The 23,574-nt window shown below is 44.6% G+C and overlaps 1 protein-coding gene across 1 annotated transcript; it reads left to right on the top strand.

Moving 5' to 3' along the window:
• Window positions 1-9,567: 9,567 nt before the first annotated feature.
• DOLPP1 (dolichyldiphosphatase 1) lies at window positions 9,568-19,227 on the top strand. Its single transcript, XM_027869530.1, has 8 exons — window positions 9,568-9,724; window positions 13,148-13,248; window positions 13,891-13,975; window positions 14,100-14,199; window positions 14,674-14,772; window positions 15,458-15,586; window positions 16,479-16,568; window positions 18,074-19,227. Exons 1-8 carry the CDS (start codon window positions 9,649-9,651, stop codon window positions 18,108-18,110), a joined length of 717 nt encoding a protein of 238 aa, XP_027725331.1. The 5' UTR covers window positions 9,568-9,648; the 3' UTR covers window positions 18,111-19,227.
• Window positions 19,228-23,574: the final 4,347 nt, after the last annotated feature.

Below are 23,574 nucleotides of genomic sequence, written 5' to 3'. Positions count from 1 at the left end.
TTTTGATAGGGGCTAAGAGGGCATCATCTCCTCAGAATTAGAGTAGTTTCTGAAGGGAAACATAAGAGTTACTAAGTCACTCAGAAAGTGTGCTCCTTGTTCCACTGGCAGGTGGCAAGAAGTCCACGGGCCACTTCTTTGGATTGACTTGAGTGGTATCTGGTATGCAGAACTCAAAAACCTGACCTGGGCCAGGCTTTGGAATTAATGACCATTGTGTTGTCATTTACATCATGAGGGCACTTTGTCACTGCCATTAGGGATTTAATAAATGTTTTTAAATTATCCTTTGCCTTAAAATCATAGAATGTGGAAAGAACTACAGATCATCTATCTAGTCCATGGGTTCTTAACCTGGATAGATTTCAGGGGATCAATGAACTTAGATGGGGAAAAAAAAATTACATCTTCATTTTCATAAGTTGATTTTTGGATGTTTGGGATTTCTTAAAATCTCAGGAACTGTCTTTTTGGGAGAAGGGTCCCGAGTCAAATTTTAAAGAGAATTGAAAGATTGGAATGAGATTTTATAAAATGTATACATTTTATAAACATGATTTATAAGGGGTCCATGACAAAAAAAGAAATAAATCTCTGCTCTAGTCCAAGCCCTTCATTGTGCAAATGTGTCCCTAGAGAGGGACAGTGTTTTACTTTAAATCATACAGCTGATAAGTTGCAGAACTGGAACTAGAATCTAGATTCCCTCGCTCCCAATCCTATGCTGTTTCGACTCTACTAGGCTGCCTCTTTTATGTTTTATTTTTTCCTATCATTGCAATTGCATTACATCTTAAAGTATCTACCCTCCATGTCTAGGCAAATAGATTATTCCCTAGCCAAAGAAAACTAGGTCTATTAGGCAGCTTGAAATATAATAAAGATATAATGAAATGATCCAGGTGCAATGATCAGGTCAAGAAGACCTGAATACAAATCCACCCTCAGACACTAGCAGGATGGCCCTGGACAAATCATTTAACACTTGTCTGCCTCAGTTTCCTCATCTCTAAAATGAGCTAGAGCAGGAAATGGCAAACCACTCTAGTGTCTACCAAAAATCCCCACATGGAGTCACAAAGAGTAGGACATGACTGAAAAATGAACAGCAATAAAGTTTACATTAGCAAACTCCAGCCCTTGAGTACGAGAAACCTCTACTCCCAGAGCCAGGGAGCTGCCTGCTACCAAACTAACGAATACTCCTTTCTACAGTAATTGATCGTCTTTTAGCCCAGGAACTCTGGGCTGTGCTGATAGCCGTGGGTGGTGTATTTCATTTTCCATTTTTCAAAGATTATAGACACATAACTTTTTCGCTGGAGTGGAGTTTCTAGATTTAGGGTCACAGCTATTCAGTGCCAGGTTCAGGAGTGCGTGGGGTACCCATGGCAGAAAGGGAATGAATGATAGCCCCGGTTCTGTATCTCATGACTATCCTTGCTCTTAAAGCTTCTGCTGTCACCCAGTTGGAACATTAATAATGACGTACTTTAGGTGTATGTAGGTAGACACTTGTTTGGAAGCCCTGACTGACTTCTCACCTGAATGAATCAACACCAACTTACTGCTGCAAATGCCGAAGGTGAAAGGTTGTCCTTTGCCCTAGTAGGGACAAGAGTCTTCAGGAACTTTTCCTTTAAAAAAAAAAAAGAATTTTATTGATAGTTTTTATTTTTATATCTCCTACCTTCCCAGAGAGCTATCCTTTTTAAGAAAGAGTGAAACAGGGATAAAAAAAGTTCAGCAAAACCAACATTGAGAAAGCCTAACATGTATGTGTTTCAATTAACTAGTCCCCCACCTCTGCAAAGAAGCAAGGGAGGGAGGTGTCTTTTCGTATGTCTCTTCTTGGAAGTCGAGCTTGGATGCTATAATTTTGCAGCATTCAGTTTCTGTTGCTTTGCTGTTTTTTCCCTGTCATTGTGTAGATTGTTTTCCTGGTTCTTCTCACTTCGCTTTGCATTCAGTTCATATAAGCCTTTCTTTGCTTCTCTGCATTCATATTTATTACTTCCTATGACACAGTGATATTCCATGACGTTCATGTTCCACAACTAGTTTAGCCATTCCTCACACACACACACCTGATGCATGTAAAGCCCTTGGCTTTGGATACAAACTGGAATGACACAATCCACTGAGCTGAAGGAGGTTCAATCTGGTTGGTGAAACAGGATCATGGAAATAGAACTAAGTGCCATAGGATTTGTACCAATCCTATCCTGGAGAGAAAGCCAAAAGAAGAGAAAACTTCCCGATCTCTGGAAAGGTTGGGAAGGGTTTCACACAGGAGGGGGGACTAGAACTGGAGACTTAAGGGGTATAGAGGACTTAGGCATATGCGAAGAGGACTGAGCAGGAACTTAAGGAATGGGGTACTAGCACAGTAATAACTAATATTTAAATGGTAATTTAAAGTTTATTGTTCAGTTGTGTCCAACTCTTTGTGCCTCCATTTGGAGTTTTCTTGGCAGAGATAACTGGAGTGGTTTGCCATGTCCTTCTTCATCCCATCTTACAGATGAGAAAACTGAGGCAAACAGGGTTAAGTGACTTGCCCAGGGTCACACAGCTAGTAAGTGTCCGAGGCCAGATTTGTACTCAGGAAGATGAATTTTCTTGACTCCAGGCCTGGCACTGTAACCACTATGTCACCTAGCTGCCCAATTACAAGTGCTATCCCCCTTTAAGGAGAAGAAAACAAGCTTGGCTAAGTTTAACAACTTGCTAGTATAATCTGCACTGAGGAAGCTAGAATGCTAATGATTTTTGATGCCCATTCCAGCACTAATATTCTAGAATTCCTAATTTTATTTTGCCATCACTAGCATTTTGATGATGTTTCCCATATTTGCAGGCATTGTCATGGAAGCAGTAGATTCTGGTAATTTAAGGGATTCTTTGTGGTACTGAAGTTGTAGGGCAATTGGGAATCTAACAGGTTACTGTTCCAAAGCAGTGTTCCTATGGGGAGGTCAAGTCTCTCTCTACCCATTTGAGGCTCTCAGAGAAAACTTGGCTTCAGATTTCTTAGAGACTTGGGAGTGAATGAGACTCTGATGGCTAAGACCTAGGGCACAAGACTGAACTGTTCCAGGGGCAGCTAGGTGATTCAGTGGATAGCACATCAGCCCTAGATTCAGGAGTTCCTGAGTTCAAATCTGACCTCAGACACTTACTTACTAGCTGTGTGATCCTGGGCATTACCTCCAAAAAAACAAAGGAAAGAAAGAAAGAATTAACTGTTCCAGTTATGTTAATCTTTTTAGTATTTTTGGGAAAAGGGAGTGTATAACACTTGTCTTATGTTTTTTTTTCCTCCTTTCAATTAAATCATAAGCCGTTAGAAGGCAGAGATCCTATTTTTTCTTTCTTCCTAGAGTTCTTTCCTCTAAGTCAGGGGATACTAAAGTTGGAAACAATTTGAGAATATAAAATGTTTAAAATGTGAGAGCTGGAAGAGACTTTGGGGATGGCCTAATTCAGCCCCTTCATTTTAAAGATGGGGAAATGGTGGTCCCTAGATGAGAAGTGACTTGTCACAGATTACATAAAGAGAAGAAGCAGGCCTGGGCTCTCAGATCTCCCCGGTCTCAGACTGCTGTACTTCCCACTGCACCCCTCTGCTTTTACCTCATACTGTTGCGCTCTGAGAGGCTGAGACCCCTCAAAGACTGAAGTACAGGACGGAGTCGTCTGGAATGAATTCACAGACTCAAGCATCCTTTAAGTCAAGGTGGCAAAGATTTATTGTTATGCTTTTTGGCAGGCAAGGATTCTTAAGTAACCTGCAAGAGACTGAGGATGGAGCTAGGGTTTATATGGAAAAGGGCATGGGAAAGGAATGCCAGGGACACTGATGAGGTAATCTAAAGGTCCAGGTGTCTTTGGGAGCTATGGATGGGAAAGTACAGGGAGTATACCAGACAGGCAGGGAGATGACAGAGGTATGCATCTTGGGAGTCTGGCAGGAGGAAGAGTCCTTGGGCCAGCCGAGGACAAAACTCCTTGGGCTGCGCAAGGCACCCCTCTCTCTCTCTGTCTTGATGAGAGAATGCTCTGCAACAAGGGAAAGCTTTCTCACAAGTCAGGAACTTACTAAGGAATTGGGTGGCTTCCAGAGACATAATCTAAGGGCTGGGGCCTGAGCAGCCCAGTACTCTCTCACCCAGCTTTGTGTAGCCGCACCAGGGAGAGAGATAAGGTTTGTGCTGGGGCGCACGCATGAATAACTGCTAGGCACAGTGTCCTTGGGCTGGGGAGTGGTTATCAGAGATAATGTTTCTGAGACTAGAGAGAAATTGGGGTCCAAGTACAAGCACAAGCACCTAAACACAAGCACCCAAGCACCCCATCAATACCTCTCCTCCCCTCCCCCCCACCCCCATGATCCAGTGCTGTTCCTTAAGTAATACTCTCAGTCTTCCAACTCTGAGCATTCTCTATGGCTGGCCCCCGTGCTGGAATGCTCTACCTCCTCATCTTCACTTACTAATAAAATCCCACCTTCTTCTACAGGGAGCCTTTTCCCAGTCCCTCAATTCTAGTACTTTCTTTCCATTAATTAAAGTTGTCCACATGTTGGTTTTCCCATTACACTATAAGCTCCTTGAAATCGAAGACGGTCTAACTTTCTTAGTGTCACCAGTTGCCTGAAATATAGTAGGTGCTTAATATATGTTTATGGACTGACTGTTTTTAATAAAACCTCAACTAAAATGCTCGAGGAATTTGGTAGGTGAAGATACTGGTTAACTGAATGTTCAGATTAACAGTGGGTTAAGCATAAAACTTTTTATTTTAGGGCTTATTTTAAAAAATTGAAAGGGTCGAGATCTGTGATTTTGCTTGGTATGGGCAACTCCCAGGTGAAGAAATTTCCTCTACCAATACTTTCTCTACAACTTACTTTTCCATAGCACTGAGAGGTGAAGTGATTTGCTGAAAGTATATCAGAAGTGGGACTTGAATTCAGGTTTCCCTGACTCTGAGGCCAACTCAGCTCCCAATGCCATGGTGCCTCTCTTGTATTTTTATGTCCCCCTGATTTTGAATATATCCTTCCACCTTTTCCTATCCCTTGAGCCATCTCTTGCAACAAAGAATAAAAAGAAAAAAGTTAAGTGAAACAAGCTAACACATCAATTGATGGCACATGCAGGATAGAATAGCCATAGTCCCCAGCCTTGGCAAAAAAGAGGAAGGATGTGTCTTTTTTCAACTCTTCTCTAGAGTTAATTTTCCTGATCATTAAAATTACATAGAGTTCATCTTCATTTTGTTCTTTCCATTTAAATTTCAACACTTCTTATTAAAGAAATACAAAACCAAAAACTTCTTTAAAACTTGAATTGATTTTTCTTTTCTGAATAAGTGTAGTAAACACAACATATTTGATGATGGGGGAATTAGTAGAAAGCTTCCATCTCTTTTCCTGGTGTGAAATAAGACCCTTTCCCTTAGCCCTCAGAAGAGCCCTCTATTCTGGATCCCTACTCCCTTTGCTGTCTCCTCTTGCAGAGTGTGTCTTGGGACCATTTAGACCTTGGTTTATATATTTTATTTTTTCCCAATTACATGTAAAAACAATTGTTAACATTCATTTTTTAAAATTTTAAGTTCCAAATTCTCTCCCTCCCTCCCTCCCTCCCTCCCTCCCCTCACTCCTCCTTGAGAAGGCAGGCAATTTGGTATAGATTATATATATGTGCAGTCATGCAAAATATATTTCCATATTAGCCATGTTGTGAAAGAAAACACAGACAAAAAAAAGACAAAAAAACCCCCAAACAAACAAGAAAAAGAAAGTAAAATAGTATGCTTTGATCTGCATTCAGACTCCATCAGTTTTTTCTCTGGAGGTAGTTAGCATTTTTCATCATTAAGTTCTTCAGAATTGTATCATATTTCTGTGAAAGAAATTATTTCTTTTATATTAATAAGTAATTATTAATTGAGATTAAGATTTTTTCTTTTCTATTTCCTCATTCAAAGTCCAGTCTCTCAAGGAGATTTCTAACCTTGCCCCCAAATTTACCACCACCTCTCCCTGGGCCCCCCATCCCCAGACCATTTTATCTGGGTGGGAATTCTTATCTCACCCAACTAGAAAACCTTACAAAAGACTCTAATCTAGGTGAATTCTGGCCCATTGTGTTCTACTCCTGACAGGCTTGGGTGGGTGGGTGGGGGGTAGATCCGTTTTTCTAGATTGCCCAATCAGGAATAGTCTGGCTTGAGATGAGTCTTTGTCCATGAGTGATATAATCAGAGTCACATACTCAGCCCCTCATTCAGATAGGCCCACCTCTCATTATAATATTCATTATCATTAATTATTAACCAATCAGAGTTGATTTCTGCCTGTGGGGAACACTCACTCTTCCAAGGGTATATAAGTATCAAGGGGCCTCCATGAGAGGTCTTTGGTTTACAAGAGAAAGCCAAATGACCATCCTTTTATTAATTATTCACCAGTCATAATTAATAAAATGATATAATATAATATATATAATATAATAAAATGACATGTCTCTCAAATTTTTCACTCATTACAGCTGAAAACATCTAAGTCATTCATGGTTGATCATCATACAATATTGTTGTTACTGTGTACGGTGTTCTCCTGGTTCTGCTCACTTCACTTTGCATTAGTTCACATAAGTCTTTCCAGGTTTTTCTGAAAGTATCCTGCTCATCATTTCTGGTGTGTTTGTGTGTATTTGATATGTTTAATTTTGCAGATTTTTTTCTTTTTTTTTTTCTTTTTGAGCCAATTGGGGTAAAGTGACTTGGTCACACAGCTCCTAAATGTCTGGGACCAGATTTGAACTTAGGTCCTCCTGACTATAGGGCCGGTGTGCTATCTACTGTGTCACCTAGCTGTCCTCCTGCTCATTTCTTATGGCACAATAGTATTCTGTTATAATCATGTACCACAACTTGTTCAGCCATTCCCTAATTGATGGGCATCCTTTCAATTTCCAATTCTTTGCCACCACAAAAAAGAGCTGTTACAAATATTTTTGTATATATAGGTCCTTTTCTTTTTCTGTCTTTCTTTTTTAAAAAAATTCTTTAAAATACAGACCTAGTAGTAGTATTGCTGGGTTGAAGGATATACACAGTTTTATACCCCTTTGAACATAGTTCCAAATTGCTCTCTGGAATGGGTGGATCAGTTCACAACTCTACCAATAATGCATTAGTATCCCAATTTTTCCACATCTCCAATATTTACCATTTTTTTCTGTCATATTAGCCAATCTGATATAGCTGTGAGGTGGTAACTCTGAGTTTTTAAATTTGCATTTCTCTAATCAAAAGTGATTAAGAGCATTTTTCAAATGACTATAGATAGCTTCTTCTGTAATCTGCCTATTCAGATCCTTTGACCATTTATTAATTGGGGAATGACTTGGATTTTTATAAACTTGACTCAGTTCTCTATATATTTGAGAAATGAGGCCTTTATCAGAGATAGTTGTTATAAGTTCCCTCCCTCCACCCTGCCCTGCTTTGTTTTCCTTGTAATTTTGGCTGCATTGGTTTTGTTTGTGCAAAATCTTTTAAATTTAAGGTAATCTAAATTTTCCATTTTACATCCTGTGGTGTTCTCTATCTCTGGTCATAAATTTGATTTGGTCATAAATTCTTCCCTTATCCATAGATCTGATAGATAAAATATTCCATGCTTTTGGGGTACGATTCAAAGTTCATACTGAGTCAGGGCTGTCTGAGGAGTGTGAAGGAAGGTGTCTGGGGGCAGGATGTGAAGGAATGTTTCCAACTGCTTTTGTGGAAAATGGGGAAAAGGATGCTGACCTGGAAAGACCGTAAGTTTCTTTGAGGGCAGGACCAGAGTCTTTCACATCTTTGTACATCCACAGAAGAGGGACAAATGGAATGTTTTGAAATCATAGAAAATGAGGGTTATTATAAGCCAGTTTCCTATAGTATTTTAAGGTCTACAAAATGCATCTCCCCCACCCCAAACCCTGTAAGTTAGCTAGGACAAGTATTATTATCTCTATTTTACAGATTATAATAGCTAGCATTATATAGTACTTTAAGGTTAGGAAACACTTTATAGATATGATCTCATTTTATCCTCACAACAGATTATCCTCATTTTACAGATGAGGAAATTGAGGCAGACAAAGGGATCTGCTTCAATTGGAAGTGACTTACCCAGGGTCATAGTCATAGCCAATAAATATTTATTAAGTACATACTATGTGTCAGGTACTGTGCTAAACACATACAAATACAGATAAAAGTAGATAAGTTTCTGCCTTCAAGGAGTTTATAATCTAATGGGAGAAAACACTACACACAAAAGGAAGCTGAAAAGTTGAAGTGACAGAGGAAAGGGGTGTGGGAATATATTCTGAATGATGGAGCAGGATGCAGAAATCCAAAGAAACACAAAAGTGGAGTAGCTGGTGGAAATGAGAAGACTGAGATGGGCCCCCCTCCTTAAATCCCCTGGAGCAGATTCAATCTTGTGCGATAATGAGATTTTTCCAGATCACACAGCTATTTTCTAAAGCTGGATTTATAACTCAGGTCTTCTTGACTCCAGGTCCACTGTGCCAGCTAGCTGCCCTCATAAAGGACCAATTCTCACAAATAGGTCTGTGAATATAGGTGTAGGAGTATAGTCTGAGGGATAATGAAATTTTATTTTAACAATTATATAGTTGATGAAAAGTGCTATCCACCTTCAGAGAAAGAACTGATGAACTCTGAATGCAGATTGAAGCATACTTTGCTTTCTTTATTTTTCTTGCTTCTTTGTGCTTTCTTTTGCAACATGGCTAATATGGCAGCGTTTTGCATGACTTCACATATATGAAATTACATTGCTTGCCTTCTCAAGGAGGGACAAGTAGGGAGGGAGAGAAGTTGGAAATCAAAATATAAAAAAAAAATGAATCTTAAAATATTATTACATGTAATTGAGAAATAGTTAATGATATAAATTTAAAAATATATTTAAAGTAATATCATTTATTTTCTTCTAATTATCTTTATTCTTCCAAAGAGACTGATGTGGGTGCTCCCCGTTAATAGTGGTTTCTGGTTCCTCGGGTATCAGGTTGGTTGACTTGTGAGCTGTGGGAGTCCCAGCTCCTTATCCCCTGTATCTGCCCCCTGAGCTCCGTCGAGGAGTTGGCGGGCCTAAGAGCCCGGAGCCAGTGCCTGGGCAACCCCCAACTACTCTACAGCATGAATAGGGTTAGAACCAGGACCCCAAACTAAAGCTCCCACCAAACTCCAACACGCCCCCCAAGCTAAAGACTGATTGGTTCATTCTGTCCTCCCCTTTAGCGCCAGGCTCTCCTTTTGATTGGTCACACTGCTCCAGTTTATGGGCTGTAACCCTGCCCTACCCTGATTGGCCAGGTCCGTACCTGTGCTCACAACGGATTGAACCCCAGTAGGGGAAGCTCAAAGGCTCCATGAGCCCCACTCTCTGATTCGTTGCTCTGGCTAGGCCGATGGCCTGCGTGCTGATGGGCTGCGCCACTACCTGTAGCGGCCAACGATTGGGTGCGAAGAGTCTTCCAAGCGGGATAGGTCAAGACCATCTCCCCTCTTTTTCCTGATTGGCTAATCGGCAAAGCCCGGTCTCCGGGTAAGATGGCAGCGGACGGACAGTGCTCGCTCCCCGCTTCATGGCGGCCGGTGACCCTCACCCACGTCGAATATCCCGCAGGTAAAACTCAGCCCCAGGCCCTCAAAGGAGAGCTCCTCTGTCTCTCGCGCCTCCCCACCCGGCCTCTCCCTCCCCGGGTGAGCCAGGGGAGGGGGGCAGCCGGGGGCTGGGGTGGCAGCTGTCAAATAGTGAGCCATTGAAGACTCCCTTCGAGGAGCATAACGCGCAGGCGCAGTGAGTTGACGATGAGCTGTGCTAAATTGTGAGCCGCTTGCTCGCTCACTCTGCGCCTGCGCGGCTAGCTACCTGGGCTCAGTGGCACGGACCCGTGAAGTGGGCTTGTGGGGTGCGGAGCCGTTAGGTGCATGGAGTGGTTTGGGTCTCAAGACTCCCCCTTACCCCTTCATTTCCCCCTGAGGACTATAGAAGCAAGCGTGCAGAGGGGGTGTTGCTCCCTCGGCTTGGGAGGGGACGGTGCGTGAGCACTTGGAGTTTCCTTGTCTTGGACTGACCGCCCACCCTTGCCCCTTGTAGACGCCGCCTGGCAGCTTTGTTGCTTTCAGGAGCTTGGCACGCCCCCACTGGAGCTGCCTCTGATTACTGCCAGAAGACCCTTTCTTCTGGCACCCAGGGGCCAACTCCATCCGCCCCCTCCCCTGCCTTTGACCCCTACCCTATTGCTTCAGGGTGTGGGTCCTGGGACCTTTGGGTCCTGTAGTGTATCTCCAAAGGCTGGACTGAACCCAGGCTGTCTGGGGCAAGGACGAGATATGAAGGAATGAGTTTCTGCCTGTTTTTTTGTGAACTGTTAAAAAGGGGGGAAAGGATGCTGACCTGGAAAGCTTGGCCCTGCCCATTGTCTGCATACCCTTCCAAGTCTGACACAGAATTCAGAACTCACATTTTTACTTTTCTTTTAAGTTTACAAAGTGCTTTTCTCCCTACTATCCTGTGAGGTTAGGTAATAATACAAAGATAATACAGGTTGTACCAAAAGTATTGGTGCAGTTTGAAGCTTTAATAGCTGTTGTTCCCATTTTACAGATGAGGAAACTGAGACTCAGATGAAGTGAGTTGCCGTACATCTCACATTTATTTGGGAGCAGTACCTGGTACAGTATTGCTTTTGAAACATCCAATGGCTATGTCCATCCTGAGGATGAAATGATATCAGTATGGGAAAGAGCCTTCTTAGGCTTAAGTTGGGGTATACAGAGGTTCCAGGGCCACATAGCCAAGCACTATCCTCATGCAGAAAGGGGACAGCTAATTGAGTTCCCACCTCTGTGATGCCCATGTAGCACACAGCCTTCCTACTAATTCGAGGCCTAGTCCAGAGGGAAATGTATGTCAGGCTAGTTTCATTCTCTATCTCCTTGAGGAGAGTCATGACAGAAATTTCTGTCCCTGGCTCACTTAGCACCTCAGGGGTGAAGTTATGCAAATTTTCCTAAGCTTTTTACATAGCCATCAAGATAATTTTTTGGGCACCACTGACCACCAGCACCCCTAAACTCCCAAACTGACAAAACACCGACAGTGATTTCTTGCTGAAGGCAGTGAGAATATCCCTACCCTTCCTGTCTCCTGCTTGCTTTAAGAAGAATGCATAATATTGATAGGCAGATTTTGCTTCTTTGAATATCTGGGCTCTGGAAAAGGAGGGGAATCAGCAAAGGGACATGCCCAGTTATATGCCATCATTGTATGCTCACTGTTCTGCCCCAGTTATATCTCCCCATTGCTGCTGCCCCCCCCAAAAAACAAACAAACAAACAGCTAGCATAGACCCTTTGTAGGGAGTGGTAGTGAGCAGGAGAGTCATTTGTGGCTCTCAGCGAGATGACTGAAGGCCTTAGAAGCATTTGCATGTACGGCTCTGCTAGGTACCCCCAAGAATGCAGACTTGAGGGGTGAAGCCTGCTGGTATTCACCCAACCCTGGTCTTAGAATCAGATAGCTTGGGTTTAGAGGCCCATCTCTGGTAGTCGATGGTTGACCCAACCTTCCTGAACCTCAGGAAGTTTCTGCATCTGTAAAATGGGCTGCTATTGTACTTCTCCAAATTCAGTCAACATTTCGGTGCCACTGTGCCAGACACTGTGGTTGGTGCTAAGCATAAAAGATTTGAATGAAACAGTCCCTGCCTTCAAGAAGCTTTCATTCTGTAGGATGTTACATGTGCATAAGTGAGTTCAATGTAAGGTGGGGAATGATGGGAACCGAGAGATCTGAAGAAATGCTCTCAGAAGCTTTAAGATAGGAGATAAGTTTTGAAAACTACAAATAGGACTTTTTATTGCCATAGGATTTTACAATGTTAAAACGGTGCAGGACCTTAGAGACTATGTGATTTAGCATTTTGTTTTACAAATGAGGAAACTGAGGCCCAGAGAAGGAATATGACCTGCCAAAGTTCCACATTTAATTATAGCATCAGACCAGAACTTGTCTCTTCACTTTTAGTCTGGTGTTCTTAACATCTCCTAGTCTAGCTCTTTGCTGTGATTCTGCTGAAGGAGGTTTGGAATGAAGCCTGCCTGGCATCTGCTTCCCTGTCAGCCTGGGTTCTTTGAGTCATTCATTGGACCTGGAGAGTGTTGTTCTCCCCTCCCTCCCCTAGTCTTCTCTACTTGGGGCTGGGGCTTGGCTTGGTATCCTGTGGATTCCTGTGCAGACTGACTTATGCCCAGTTAGGTTTCTTTGGGACCATTTCCCAGGTTAGAATTTTTTCAGTATGAATCTGGCCTTTGGCCTGGGCTGTTTTCTAGGAAATGTACCAGGTATTGGCTTTCGGGAAAGGTTTGAGAGGGGTAAAGTGTGTTCTGGCACAGATAGTCTGGATGAGGTAAAACTGGAGGTGAATTACAACTCCCCATCAACATAATCTCTCTCTCTTTTCCCTTCCCCTCTGGTTTTGGTTGAGTCTAGGGTAAGAATCTAGAGCCTGGGTTGGTCCTGGGGCTTATTTTTGAAAGAAGGAGAGAATGCTCCAGAACCACAGGAGCCTGCAGCCTGGGAGGGCTGTATTGGGCAGCGAAAGGCAGCCACGCTGGAGGGGGTTGGGTATGTGCCTCTGGCTGAGTTTCCATACCAAGAACATGGGCTGTGTTGAGTCAGTTTGCCCATATCCCCGTCTCTGGTCACTGCAGGAAAGACCTCGAGCCTGCTCTCCTTCTTTCTAGGCTTTCCACCGTGCTCTCTCTGGGGAAGCGCCGAGGAGATGCAGCTTTCTCTGGAGCCTGCTTCCTCCCATTGCTAAGGCTGGCTAGCTGGAGCTTCTGCTTTGTGATTCCTGCTCCCTTCTCATGGTGTGGAGCTGGTTGTCACCAGCAGAGTTCCTGCTGTCCTGGGTTAGACTTGGAAGTTTCGTCTGGTCTTTCTGAGTCATTGGACTGGCTTTCTGTTAAGTAGCTGGGTTTCTCGTTCAGAGAGATGAGTTTTGACCAGCTCTTCTGTTTCCTTGCCTCTCACCTTCCCCAGGTGATCTTTCAGGCCACCTCCTCGCCTACCTGAGCCTCAGCCCCATCTTCGTTATTGTTGGCTTTGTGACACTCATCATATTCAAGCGAGAGCTTCACACTGTGAGTCTGCCCAGCCTCCTGCCTCCTGCCTCCTGCCACGCCCACCCTGCAGTCCCTTCCGCTGTGACCGTGCCCTGAAACGTTCCCTCTGCTCAGCAGAGGGCGGGAGACGAGGGAGCCTTGCCTGTACAAGGCTGGCAAGAGGCAGTGGGGAAGCATCTACTGCTGGGATGTGGTCTCCCTTCCATGTTGTGGGCAGTTGTTCATGGTGCCTTAAGGCAAGCCAGAGTGGTCCCCAAAGATAGGACTTCTGCTGCGGGTGATCATAGGATTTATAGCTGGAAGGAACCTCAGAGATCATCTAGTGCAACTGTCTCAGTTTACAGAGGAGAAGTAGAAGTCAAGAAACATGATGTTACTTGCCCAAGGACACAGGTAGTAGGTAGTAAAGACACGATTTGAATCCAAGTCCTCTGGGTCTAAATCCGGTGCTTTTGTTGATTGCACCAGGATAGCACCTCCACCCCTACCCCCAATGCCCCTATATATATGCGTCCATGCGGCAGTGTTTTTGAGTTTCCTGCTGGCCTCAGCTTAGTTCTGTCATCTAGGAGTAGTGGCTGGGGTCAGTGTCTGGGTGGGGAGGGAGGGACTTGCTTATGGCTTGCAAAGGCAGAGTTGACCCCACTCCTTCTTTTACAGATTTCTTTCCTGGGGGGTCTGGCACTCAACGAGGGGGTCAACTGGCTAATAAAGAACATTATCCGGGAGCCCCGGCCCTGTGGAGGTATGGAGGGACCTTTGGAGGGGTGCATTGGGAGAGCCGAAGCTGGATGAAGACATCTCCTGGCAGGGGGAGAACAGCTCTGTACCCAGACACTGCCTGATGGACATTGTCTGCTTGTTCTTAGATACCCACTCCATGGTGAATACCAAATATGGGATGCCTTCCAGCCATTCCCAATTTATGTGGTTCTTCTCAGTCTACTCCTTCCTTTTTCTTTATTTAAGGTAAAGTATCTTCCTGGGGAGGGTGGGGGAGGGCTACTGGGGTTATAGGCATCTCAGACTTAGTAGGCATTTTTTTCCTGTGCCCTCATCTGCTCCAGGCCTCCCCCTGGCCCTGGCTTTGTCTAAGGACTGGCACCTCCTGTACCCACCTCCTAGAATGGTCAATGAGATTCCCTTCCACCTGGGTTACTTGGTTGGGATATCCACAGTTAAGAAGCCAGATAGAGAAGTAGATCCATGCAAAGTGACTTAGGTAGAGCAGTAAGAGATGAAGGAGAACCAGGCAAATGTGGTGTTCTTGAAGCCACATTTTCAGAAGGGGGTGATGGTCATCGGGGTCCAAAGCTGCAGAGAGGTCACAGATATGAGGACTGAGCAATGGAGACTGTTCACTTCAGCCCTGAGGAGTGTAAGGACAGGGACCTGCTTTATCTGTCCCCTGACCAGCCTTCCTTTTCTTTCCTCTTTCTTTAGAATGCATCAAACAAACAACGCCAGATTCCTGGACTTGTTATGGAGACACGTGCTCTCTCTGGGCCTCGTGACAGTAGCTTTTCTTGTCTCATATAGTAGGTATGCAGCAGTATTTGCCCTTTCTTCTTGCCCATCCATCTTCCTGCTCCCCTCAGTTCATAGCTGTCTCAGTGACCAGCAGACCATTCCTCCTCGCAGGGCCCCTCCAGTGACCCCAAGGCCCTTTACTTAACCCCAAGCTTGGCTCCTCCTCCTTTTTGGCTCCTTTTTGGCCTGGAAGCATACCCTAGGCCTCCCTCCCATGAATATTGAGAAGAACTCAGCCATAGAGGCCACCAAATTAATGAGAGTGAAGGACAGAGTAATCCACTGAGCGGGAGGGTATGGTGGGGCTGTTTCTTAGGATTCTATTTAACATTGAAGAGGGAGGCCTAACTACTGCTTGTAATGGTTCATCATTCCTGGTCCCTGCTCAGCTCACCACATTTTAGTTGGATCAAAGAAACTCCCCTGTGTGCTGGACTTTGCCCTGCTGCTCTTGGCATCCCCCTTGGGTTTGGAGATCAGGGATCGTGGGCTTGAGGTCAGGACCTGACCGAGCCATCAAGAAAGGAGCTGTCCCACTGAACCATTGGGAAGGCTGGGTCTCATCGCAGGTGCTAGGTACTTGACTATCTTTGCCTCCAACCTCAGCTTTGACCTGGCACCCTGGGCTGCCAGGAACTGTCTGTCTGATTTATGCATATCTCTCTCATCGGTTCCTCACCATCACTTTCTGCTGAAGAGTGTATTTGTTGTACCACACCTGGAGCCAGGTTCTCTATGGAGGGGTTGCAGGAAGCATCCTGGCTGTCGCGTGGTTTGCCTTCACACAGGAGATCCTCACTCCACTGTTCCCCAGGATAGCAGCCTGGTAATTCCCCCCCAGAGCCCTTTTCCCCACACTTGCCCTCATCCAGGGAGTTCAGGGATCTTTTCCTTCCCACCCCATATTTTCATTCTTTGCTGGATCCACTGGGGGCTCGTCTTTCAGGGATAGTTTGCACACTGAGGGGCCTGACCTATGGCAGGGTTAGGAAGAGAACCCACACATCCTGATTCCTAACCCAGGCCTCCATTGTCAAGGTTCTCTTTCTACTCTGTGGACTGTGAGTAGGCCTTTATTTGCAAAATCCCAAGTGGATTCCCACTGGCTACTGAGTAGACATTCAGAAAGGTGTTTTAGGATTCTGAGTGAGCCTCAGGAGCCATATATGGAAGACCTATGTGTATTGGTTATCCCTTCCACCCCCATCTTCAGGCTCAGGAGTTTGCTGCTTAGACTCTGGGTGTTCCCCTGGGTTAGGACCTTTGAGCTCAAGGGCATCATCTTCTACCTGTGTAGTCACAGTTCCTAATCCTCAGGTCTCAGAGTTGCATGTACCAGGCTCTGTGCCCAGGACTATACGGGAACATATTCAGTGGAACTTTGACAGTCAGATGTGGTGGACCAGCGCTATCTCTTTTGATCCCTCCTATGCCCTTTGCAGCAAGAACTGGCTGCTGTTTGACGCAGTCTCTCCTCATTAAGAGTTGGATCTCTCCCGCCCCCCCCTTCCCCGCCCCACTCCAAGGCAGTTGGGCTCTTTCCCCAGGACTTGGTAGCTCTATCTATATTTTTTCCCCTTTTGAAAGTTGGAAGCAAAGGGGAAGGGGGTGGGGGGAGTAGCATAGCCAGAGCCCTTTAACACCTTGGAGTTTGGGGGAGTTTCCAGGATGGCTTTGTAGAAGATGAGCACCCTGAGTGTGCCATTCTTTTTCCCTAGGCCCATATCTGAGTTCTTCTTAATTCGAGACACAAGCCTCATCCCCAATGTCCTGTGGTTTGAGTATACAGTCACAAGAGCAGAGGCCAGGTGAGTAAGATGGGAAGCCCACCTAGACTCCCATGACTAGCCTTGAATCAAGAGCCTATCCCTTTGGCCAAGGCTTCTCCTGGAACAGCTCTTACCTACCTAGGGTCTGGGACTTAGGGGGCAGTTGACCTTATTTCTTCTTTTGAGAATCAAGTTGGAAGATCCTGGATTCTTATGTTTTATTTTTTACCAGACCTTTGAATTTTTTTGTTATAGAGAACACTCAGTGAGGAAACTACCTCTTACCAATGCAGGTTGGCTCTTGCTTTATGTTTGTGGTCTTAGAGAAGCGTCTGGGCCAGTGAAAAATTTAGTGCCTTGCCCAGAGGTCACATAGCCTGTATGTGTCAGAAACAGGATTTGAACCCAAGCCTTCCTGTCTCCTAGGTCAGCTCTTCATTTATATTTCCTTCTAATTCTAGACTATTTTAAATCTAATTTTTAGAACTCAAAAGAACAGAAGCCTGCATTGAACTCAAGGCCTAGAAATACACAGGTCATAGAATAGTAGATCTGAAAGGGCCCCGGTTTCTGAGTTCTCTGACAGAGAGGCCAGGAGGCTTCTGCTTTTAAACGGAGGGTGTCAAGAACAGGGAGCACACTGAAGAATGCAGGGGAGCACATGCCACTGGAGGCAGGGGTGAGGGAGGATGGGGGGTAGGTGGTCGGAGGAAGTTAATGTGGAGCAAGGGATTAGGAGGAATGGAAAGGGAGAGGACAACACTCTTTCCTATTTCTCTAGTACTTTCAAATTAACAGAGGATTTTTTTTTTTTTTTTTTTACTTTACTGCAGCCCTATGAAGTAGATAGGGCAGCCAGCCTTATGGTTTTCCAGTCCTGGGGGTTAATAGCTCCCAAGCAAGGGAGTTACAAGAAAGGCTGAAAAGAAAGCCATGGTAGTGTGTGGGCTGGTGGGTGGCTTTGGGGATATGCATCATGAATACATCCTGGCTGAATTATAATAACAAGCGGAATAGGTAAAGGCCCACATCTGTTAGGAAAGGGGATTTGAGGGCTTTGGGGCAAGGCAATCCCATTGATGGCATAAAGGCCACAGCTGGCCAGAGGCAGAAAGAGTTCCTGCCTGACTGGGGATTATGATATAGTGAAAATAGTATTAAACTGGGATTGAAGATGCTTGGGCCCAAGTCTACCTCTTTTTGGCTGTGTGACCTTGTGCAAATAGCTTCCCCCCTCTCTGAGTTTGAATTTCCTCCTCTGTAAAGGAGGCATAGTAGTTCTTGGCTGACCTGCCTGCCTGCCTGCCTCATGGGGCTGTCGTGAAGAGCAAATGAGACAGTGGGCACGAACTGTTTCTTTCTAAACTGAGAAGTGCTGTAAACACATAGGGGAGTTTTAATAAAAATAAATTGAGAGCAGCGAAAGACTATTTTGGAGGAAAGGGAAGTGAGTTGCTTGCGCTTTGTAGGGGAAGATCTCATTTTTTGTTTTTGTTTTTTTCTTTAACCATTCTCTGGGCCACCTGTTCAATGTCACCTTGCAGAAACAGACAGCGAAAGCTGGGTACAAAGCTACAGTGAGAGTGCTCGGGTGTGGCTGGGCCAGCCCCACAGATCTGACTGGTAGGATGCCGCCATGGAGACCTCGACAGACCCAAGTCACCACGTGGAGCCTTTTTCTTTCTTTCTTTCTTCTTTTTTTTTTTAAATCAACAAGACGGACCAAAGGCCAGACTGGGGCCTTCAGCGGGAGTCCAGAGGCCTGGGCGTTGGTTTGGGCAGCACGCCAGGCATCCCCACTGCCCATGGGACCAGGATGCAAATGGACCTTGCCCATACCACCACTGCACACTGAGAGGCAGAATGTACCATAACATCCAAGGCCAGAGGAAGGCACTAAGGGTGGGATAATAGGGGAGAAAGAAGAAAACTTTCATCTGAGAGCTTGAGACAGGGTGGGTGGGGAAAAATCTAACAGCCAAGTATTTGTGTGGAATTTAGGTGGTATGAAATATACATGCTATTTATTTTTTTTCTAAGGTTAATTTGATTTTTTTGAGTTGGGATCTGGGGCTGGGGTAAGGCCTTTTTGAAGAGAAACCCATTGAGTGGGGTTGGTTTCTCAGTGGTGCAGGGAGAGTCTAATTCCAGACCGTTTGGGCAATGTCAGTTCCATCTATCTGCACTTTGTAAGGAAGAAAAAAACTTGATGGACATTTTGCTTTGAACACCAGGAAGCAGCCTACCTCTCCTCTTATTGTGGTTGTGAAACATGGGGGCTTAGGGCAGAGCATTTGGGGAAATCAGCCCTTTCTTTGATTCCTATCTCCTCTCTGCCAATAACAGCCTAGTATGGTGGAAGCTGTTTCTGAGTATTGTTCCCTGTAACACAGCTATTTCCATATCTGGGAGAGTGATAGCTCAGAGAAACAGTGCTTCTTCCATTGGTCTGGTGATGACATTCTTTATAACAGTAATCTCATTCAAGGGCCTTCTCTGATCCTTGTCCATGCAATGGGTTGTACCTTCTATAATGAAAGAACTTTTTTTTTAAATGCTATTTACATTGTAGATGGGGAAACCTGAACTGTTTTACAGATTTCTTTTTGTCTTGCCATCAGGTAGCAATTACTTTTCAATTCCTTTCATCCTTCCCCACTTCCAGTATCCCAACCACTTCAGAACGTCCCCCTACCACCCCCCCACCCACCCACTCAAAAGGGAAAGAACCAGGAGTTCAGCCAGGTGTGTGCCTGACACCCCACCCTGCTGGGCTCAGAACACTTGTCTTTCCTTGAGACTTGGCTCCAGAGGAGCTAGGTCTCAGCTCTTTCACAGGCAGGTACTACAGACTGGAAGGAAATGTGCTAGCTGGCAATGTGTTTAGTCAGACCAGGTCTCATGCTGGACAGAAGAACTTGGATGTCTTGAGGAAGTCGTCATAAGGGTTATTTTACTTGTACTTGGGTCTGTTGTTTTAAAGTTGCTTTCAAAAGGAATTATTGAGGGGAAGATGAGTCTAAGCCCAGGAAATATGTAGAATTGAACTGGATGGTTTGGGACACTTTCAAATCATTGAAGAAAAAAAAAATTGGTTTTCTGAGCTGCTGCTGCTGAAGCACGCCTTGGTGGTGCTTTTCTTTTCTTTCCCTTTGCAAAGACAGTATCCACAAGCCATTCCAGATGTCAGGAAAATGGGCTTATTTCCAGGGAAGTTAGGTCAGCCCCCCCCATTTCCTTCCCCTTCTCATTTTACTTTTTGGCCAGAGATAAGCCAGATGTCAGGTGGTTTGGATTAAGACAATAAATAAAATTGTTTACTATTGTTTTAAAATAAAATATGAAAAACAACCTGAGTGTGTGATCTCCAAGGTAGCTGGAGTAGTGGGGCTGTCTGTGGGCTGTACACCTTACAATGGTCCCCATTGAGGGTGAAGAGATTCAGGAACAAGCCACCTAGCGAATCAGCTCCGGGAACTTCCTTCTTCCTGAGAGCGAGGCTCCCTTGGCAGCAGGAGCTTTTTGGTACTTAGGTAACTTCAGGTATGTCCTTTGCCCTCTCTGGGCCCTAGTGTTCCGATCTATAGAACAAAGGGGGGGGAAGGCTTAGAGAACATTGAATTAAGTGAAGGGGTGAAATGGATGGTGCTCAATATCAGCTAGCATTATTGTTTTACATTTACCTAGTTTTGAAACTGACTCTCCTGGCAAGGAAGTGCAACAATGACTTTTGGCACTTCTTGGGAAATAATAATCCCCAAAGTTGAGCACCTCAGTTTACACAAACAACCCTTTAGATCATAGTCCTATTTTGAGGCAGGTAGTGCAAGTGGTATTCTCATTGTGTAGGTCAGAAAACAGTCTCAGAGAGGGAGAATGGCATACTTAATTAGGAAGCACACGCAAAGCCTTGGCTCTCAGGCATCACGTGCAATTCTCTGTCCACTGTTCCAGAGTAGCCTGCCTATCCACTATAAGGATCTCCCTTTAGATATGGGTGGAGTTTCTGACAACCCAGGCTTCTGAAATAGACCTGGGGTAGAAGTTTTTGTTTTAACACAATGAAGGCAATGTGGTGTGTCGGTGTGTGACATGTAAATGGGTAGAAGGTAGGAACTGGTCCTCTGATTTTATTGGTGCAGGGAACTCCTAGGTCAGAAAACATTGGTCAGCAGCTTAATGCAATAATCCTGGTGTGAGGTGATGAGGGCTTAGGTAATGAAAGCATTGTCAGAAGAGAGAAGGGGACTTATTCAAGAGGTTGTGAAGGTGAAATCCACAGGCCTTGGCCACAGATTGGATATGGGAGAGGGGTGTGTGGGGTCAGTGAGAAATGGTGAGGATCCAGGATGACTCAGGTTGCAGGGTTGGAAGCCTGAGAGAATAGGAGGATAGTTTTGCTTTCTATAGTAATAGAGAAAGTAGTGAGGGGAGGAGATAATAAATTTAAGGTGTCTATTAGACATCCAGTTCAAGATGTCTGAAAGGCAGCTGGAGATGTGAGATTGTGGATGGGAGATTCAAGGTCAGCAGAGAGATTAGAGCAGGATAGGTAGATTTGAGAATTATTAGTGTAGAGATGGTCATTAAATCCATGGGAACTGATGAAATCCCCAAGTGAAGTAATATGGAAGGAGAAGAGAAGAGGGCCCAGGGCAGAACCCTGAGAGACACCTGTATGAGGATCCAGCAAAAGGGACAGAGAAGGAGTGCTCCTATGTAGGAGAACCAGGAGTGGTGTTCTGAAAACCTAGAGCAGAGGTTCCCAAACTTATTTTGCCCGCTTTTCAAAAAAAAAAAAATTACTCAGTGCCCCCCTTGGAAATCTACTTTCTTTAACCCTTTAATGGCTTAAAAAAATAGCATCATTTCAAAAAATATATATTTTAAAAAATGACGCATCTTAAATTTAATAATTTATTGTAAATTTGTGGGTTTTTCTGCATTGAAATTTTGATGATACAATATTGTATCATGTAACCATACAATATTGTATTATAAACAAGTGATTACATGCACATATTCCTGCTGATGAATGCTGGACTTCCTGACAGTGGGCAACATTCTGGCCTGCCAACACCTGCATGTTAAGATCTGTTGGCAGACTTGATAGGATAGTGTTGATAAGGGAGATTACCTAACAGCAGGGAGGGCCCACTTGTGTAACATAAACATATAGTGGGCCCGGTTAGAAGGGTTGTGTAATTTTTTTTTCAGTCGTATCTGATTCTCTGTGACCCCATTTGGGGTTTTCTTGGCAGAGACACTGCAGTGGTTTGCCATTTCCTTCTCCAGCTCATTTTACAGATGAGGAAACTGAGGCAAAAAGGGTTAAGTGACTTGCCCAGAGTCACATAGCTAGTAAGTGTCTGAGGCTGGATTTGAACTCAGGTCTTCCTGACTCCAGACCCAGCACTGTACTGTATCACCTAGCTATGCTGGTTGTGTGATTTTCTCCATCTATGTTCAGCAGCACTAAATCCAATGTGCTTTCCAACATGTTGAGGGCATGATGTTCCATGGAATTGAAACCAAGCACAGCTGCTGATGGAGAATGGAGAATGAGAAGTTCTGAAAGTGGAGCCTTTATAAAGAAAGGCTTTGGGAGTAGCTACCCTCCAGCCCTCCAATCAGATGGGAGAGGCCATGGAGGCAGTTGACAAGGTGCTGAGTCAATCAGCATGGTGATGAGATTTCCAAATTTTGAAGTCATCTTGACCCATCCCCTTTAAGTTCATCACAAGTCCTATAAATTTTGTCCTTGTAGAACTGTGTGTCCCTTCTTTTCCATTTCTACTGTAACCCTAATCCAGGTCTTTATCACCTCCTTCCTAGATAATTGTACCAGCCTCGTTAGTTTTCCTGCCTCCTGGGGGCTCTGCTCCATCCTGCAAAAGCTGCCAGACTGTCAGTCAGCTAGTCAACTATCATTTAGTTGGCGCCACAGTGCCAGGCACTGTGCTAAGCACTGATGATTTGTTTTTCAGTCGTGTCTGACTCTTCCTGACCCCATTTGGAGTTTTCTTGGTAAAGGCACTGGAGTGGTTTGACATTCCCTTCTCCAGCTCATTTTACAGATGAGGAAACTGAGGCAAACAAGGTTAAGTGACTTGCCCTGGGTCACATAGCTGGTAAGTAAGTGTCTGATGCCAGATTTGAACTTGGAAGATGTCTTCCTGACTCCAGGCCAGGTGCTCCATCCAATGTACCCCTGACAAAGGTGGCAAGCAAACAAAAAACAAAAAAATAAAACAAAACCCTAGTTTCTGCTCCCAAGGAACTCATATTTTATCATTCTCTCACTCCCTGTTTTAAAACTTTCAAAGGACCCCCCCCCACATAAAATCTAAACTCTGTTGGGTTTTAAGACTCTGTGTAATTTGGCCACATTTTAATATAGGAAAACTACCACCCACCTCTCCTCAGCATATATACTCCAATGCAGACACACTGACCCCTCCCCCAACACAAATTACTCTCATTCCTATCTCTCTGTCTTCTACTTAATCTGTAGATAACCAAATTCATTTCTTCTTTCAAGGCTCAACTCAAATGTCCACCTCTTGAGGTCTTTCTTTGATTATTCCAGCCCATACCAATTCCTTCCCAATTCATTCATTGAGCTCCACTTATAGGCATCTGGGCCATCTCCAGTCCTCCTGATCGATATCTCACCACCAGATCCAGATGGCTCGGGAGGAGAAGGTGAGGCTGGTGACTTTGCACAGCCCTTCCTCCCTTAAATCAGATTCTCTTGCAAGTTATAGTATCACCTTCCTGATGTCATGGTACTCTTCAAGAAAACGAAGGACAAACCGCAAGCACAACTTATAGGCAAGTCACCTGTGTTGGTGCTGTGGGAGGATTTGCATGTGAACAAGATGTGGTTCTTACCTTAAAAGACCTTCTAATCTAAGACCAGTTCAATACAAGGTAGAATGTGGTAAATGCCTTAAGTCAGAAGAAACATGGACTGTGCAGCTCAGAGGCTGGGTCACCGAATGGCCACCACTCCCAAGTTCTAGGGTAACTTCTGCGGGTCTGT

The sequence above is a fragment of the Vombatus ursinus genome, unplaced genomic scaffold (genome assembly GCF_900497805.2).
Source record: "Vombatus ursinus unplaced genomic scaffold, bare-nosed wombat genome assembly UNPS02014793.1, whole genome shotgun sequence".
Classification (NCBI taxonomy): domain Eukaryota; kingdom Metazoa; phylum Chordata; class Mammalia; order Diprotodontia; family Vombatidae; genus Vombatus; species Vombatus ursinus.
The sequence above is the reverse complement of the archived record's forward strand: the minus strand, read 5'-3'. Positions and strand labels throughout refer to the sequence as shown.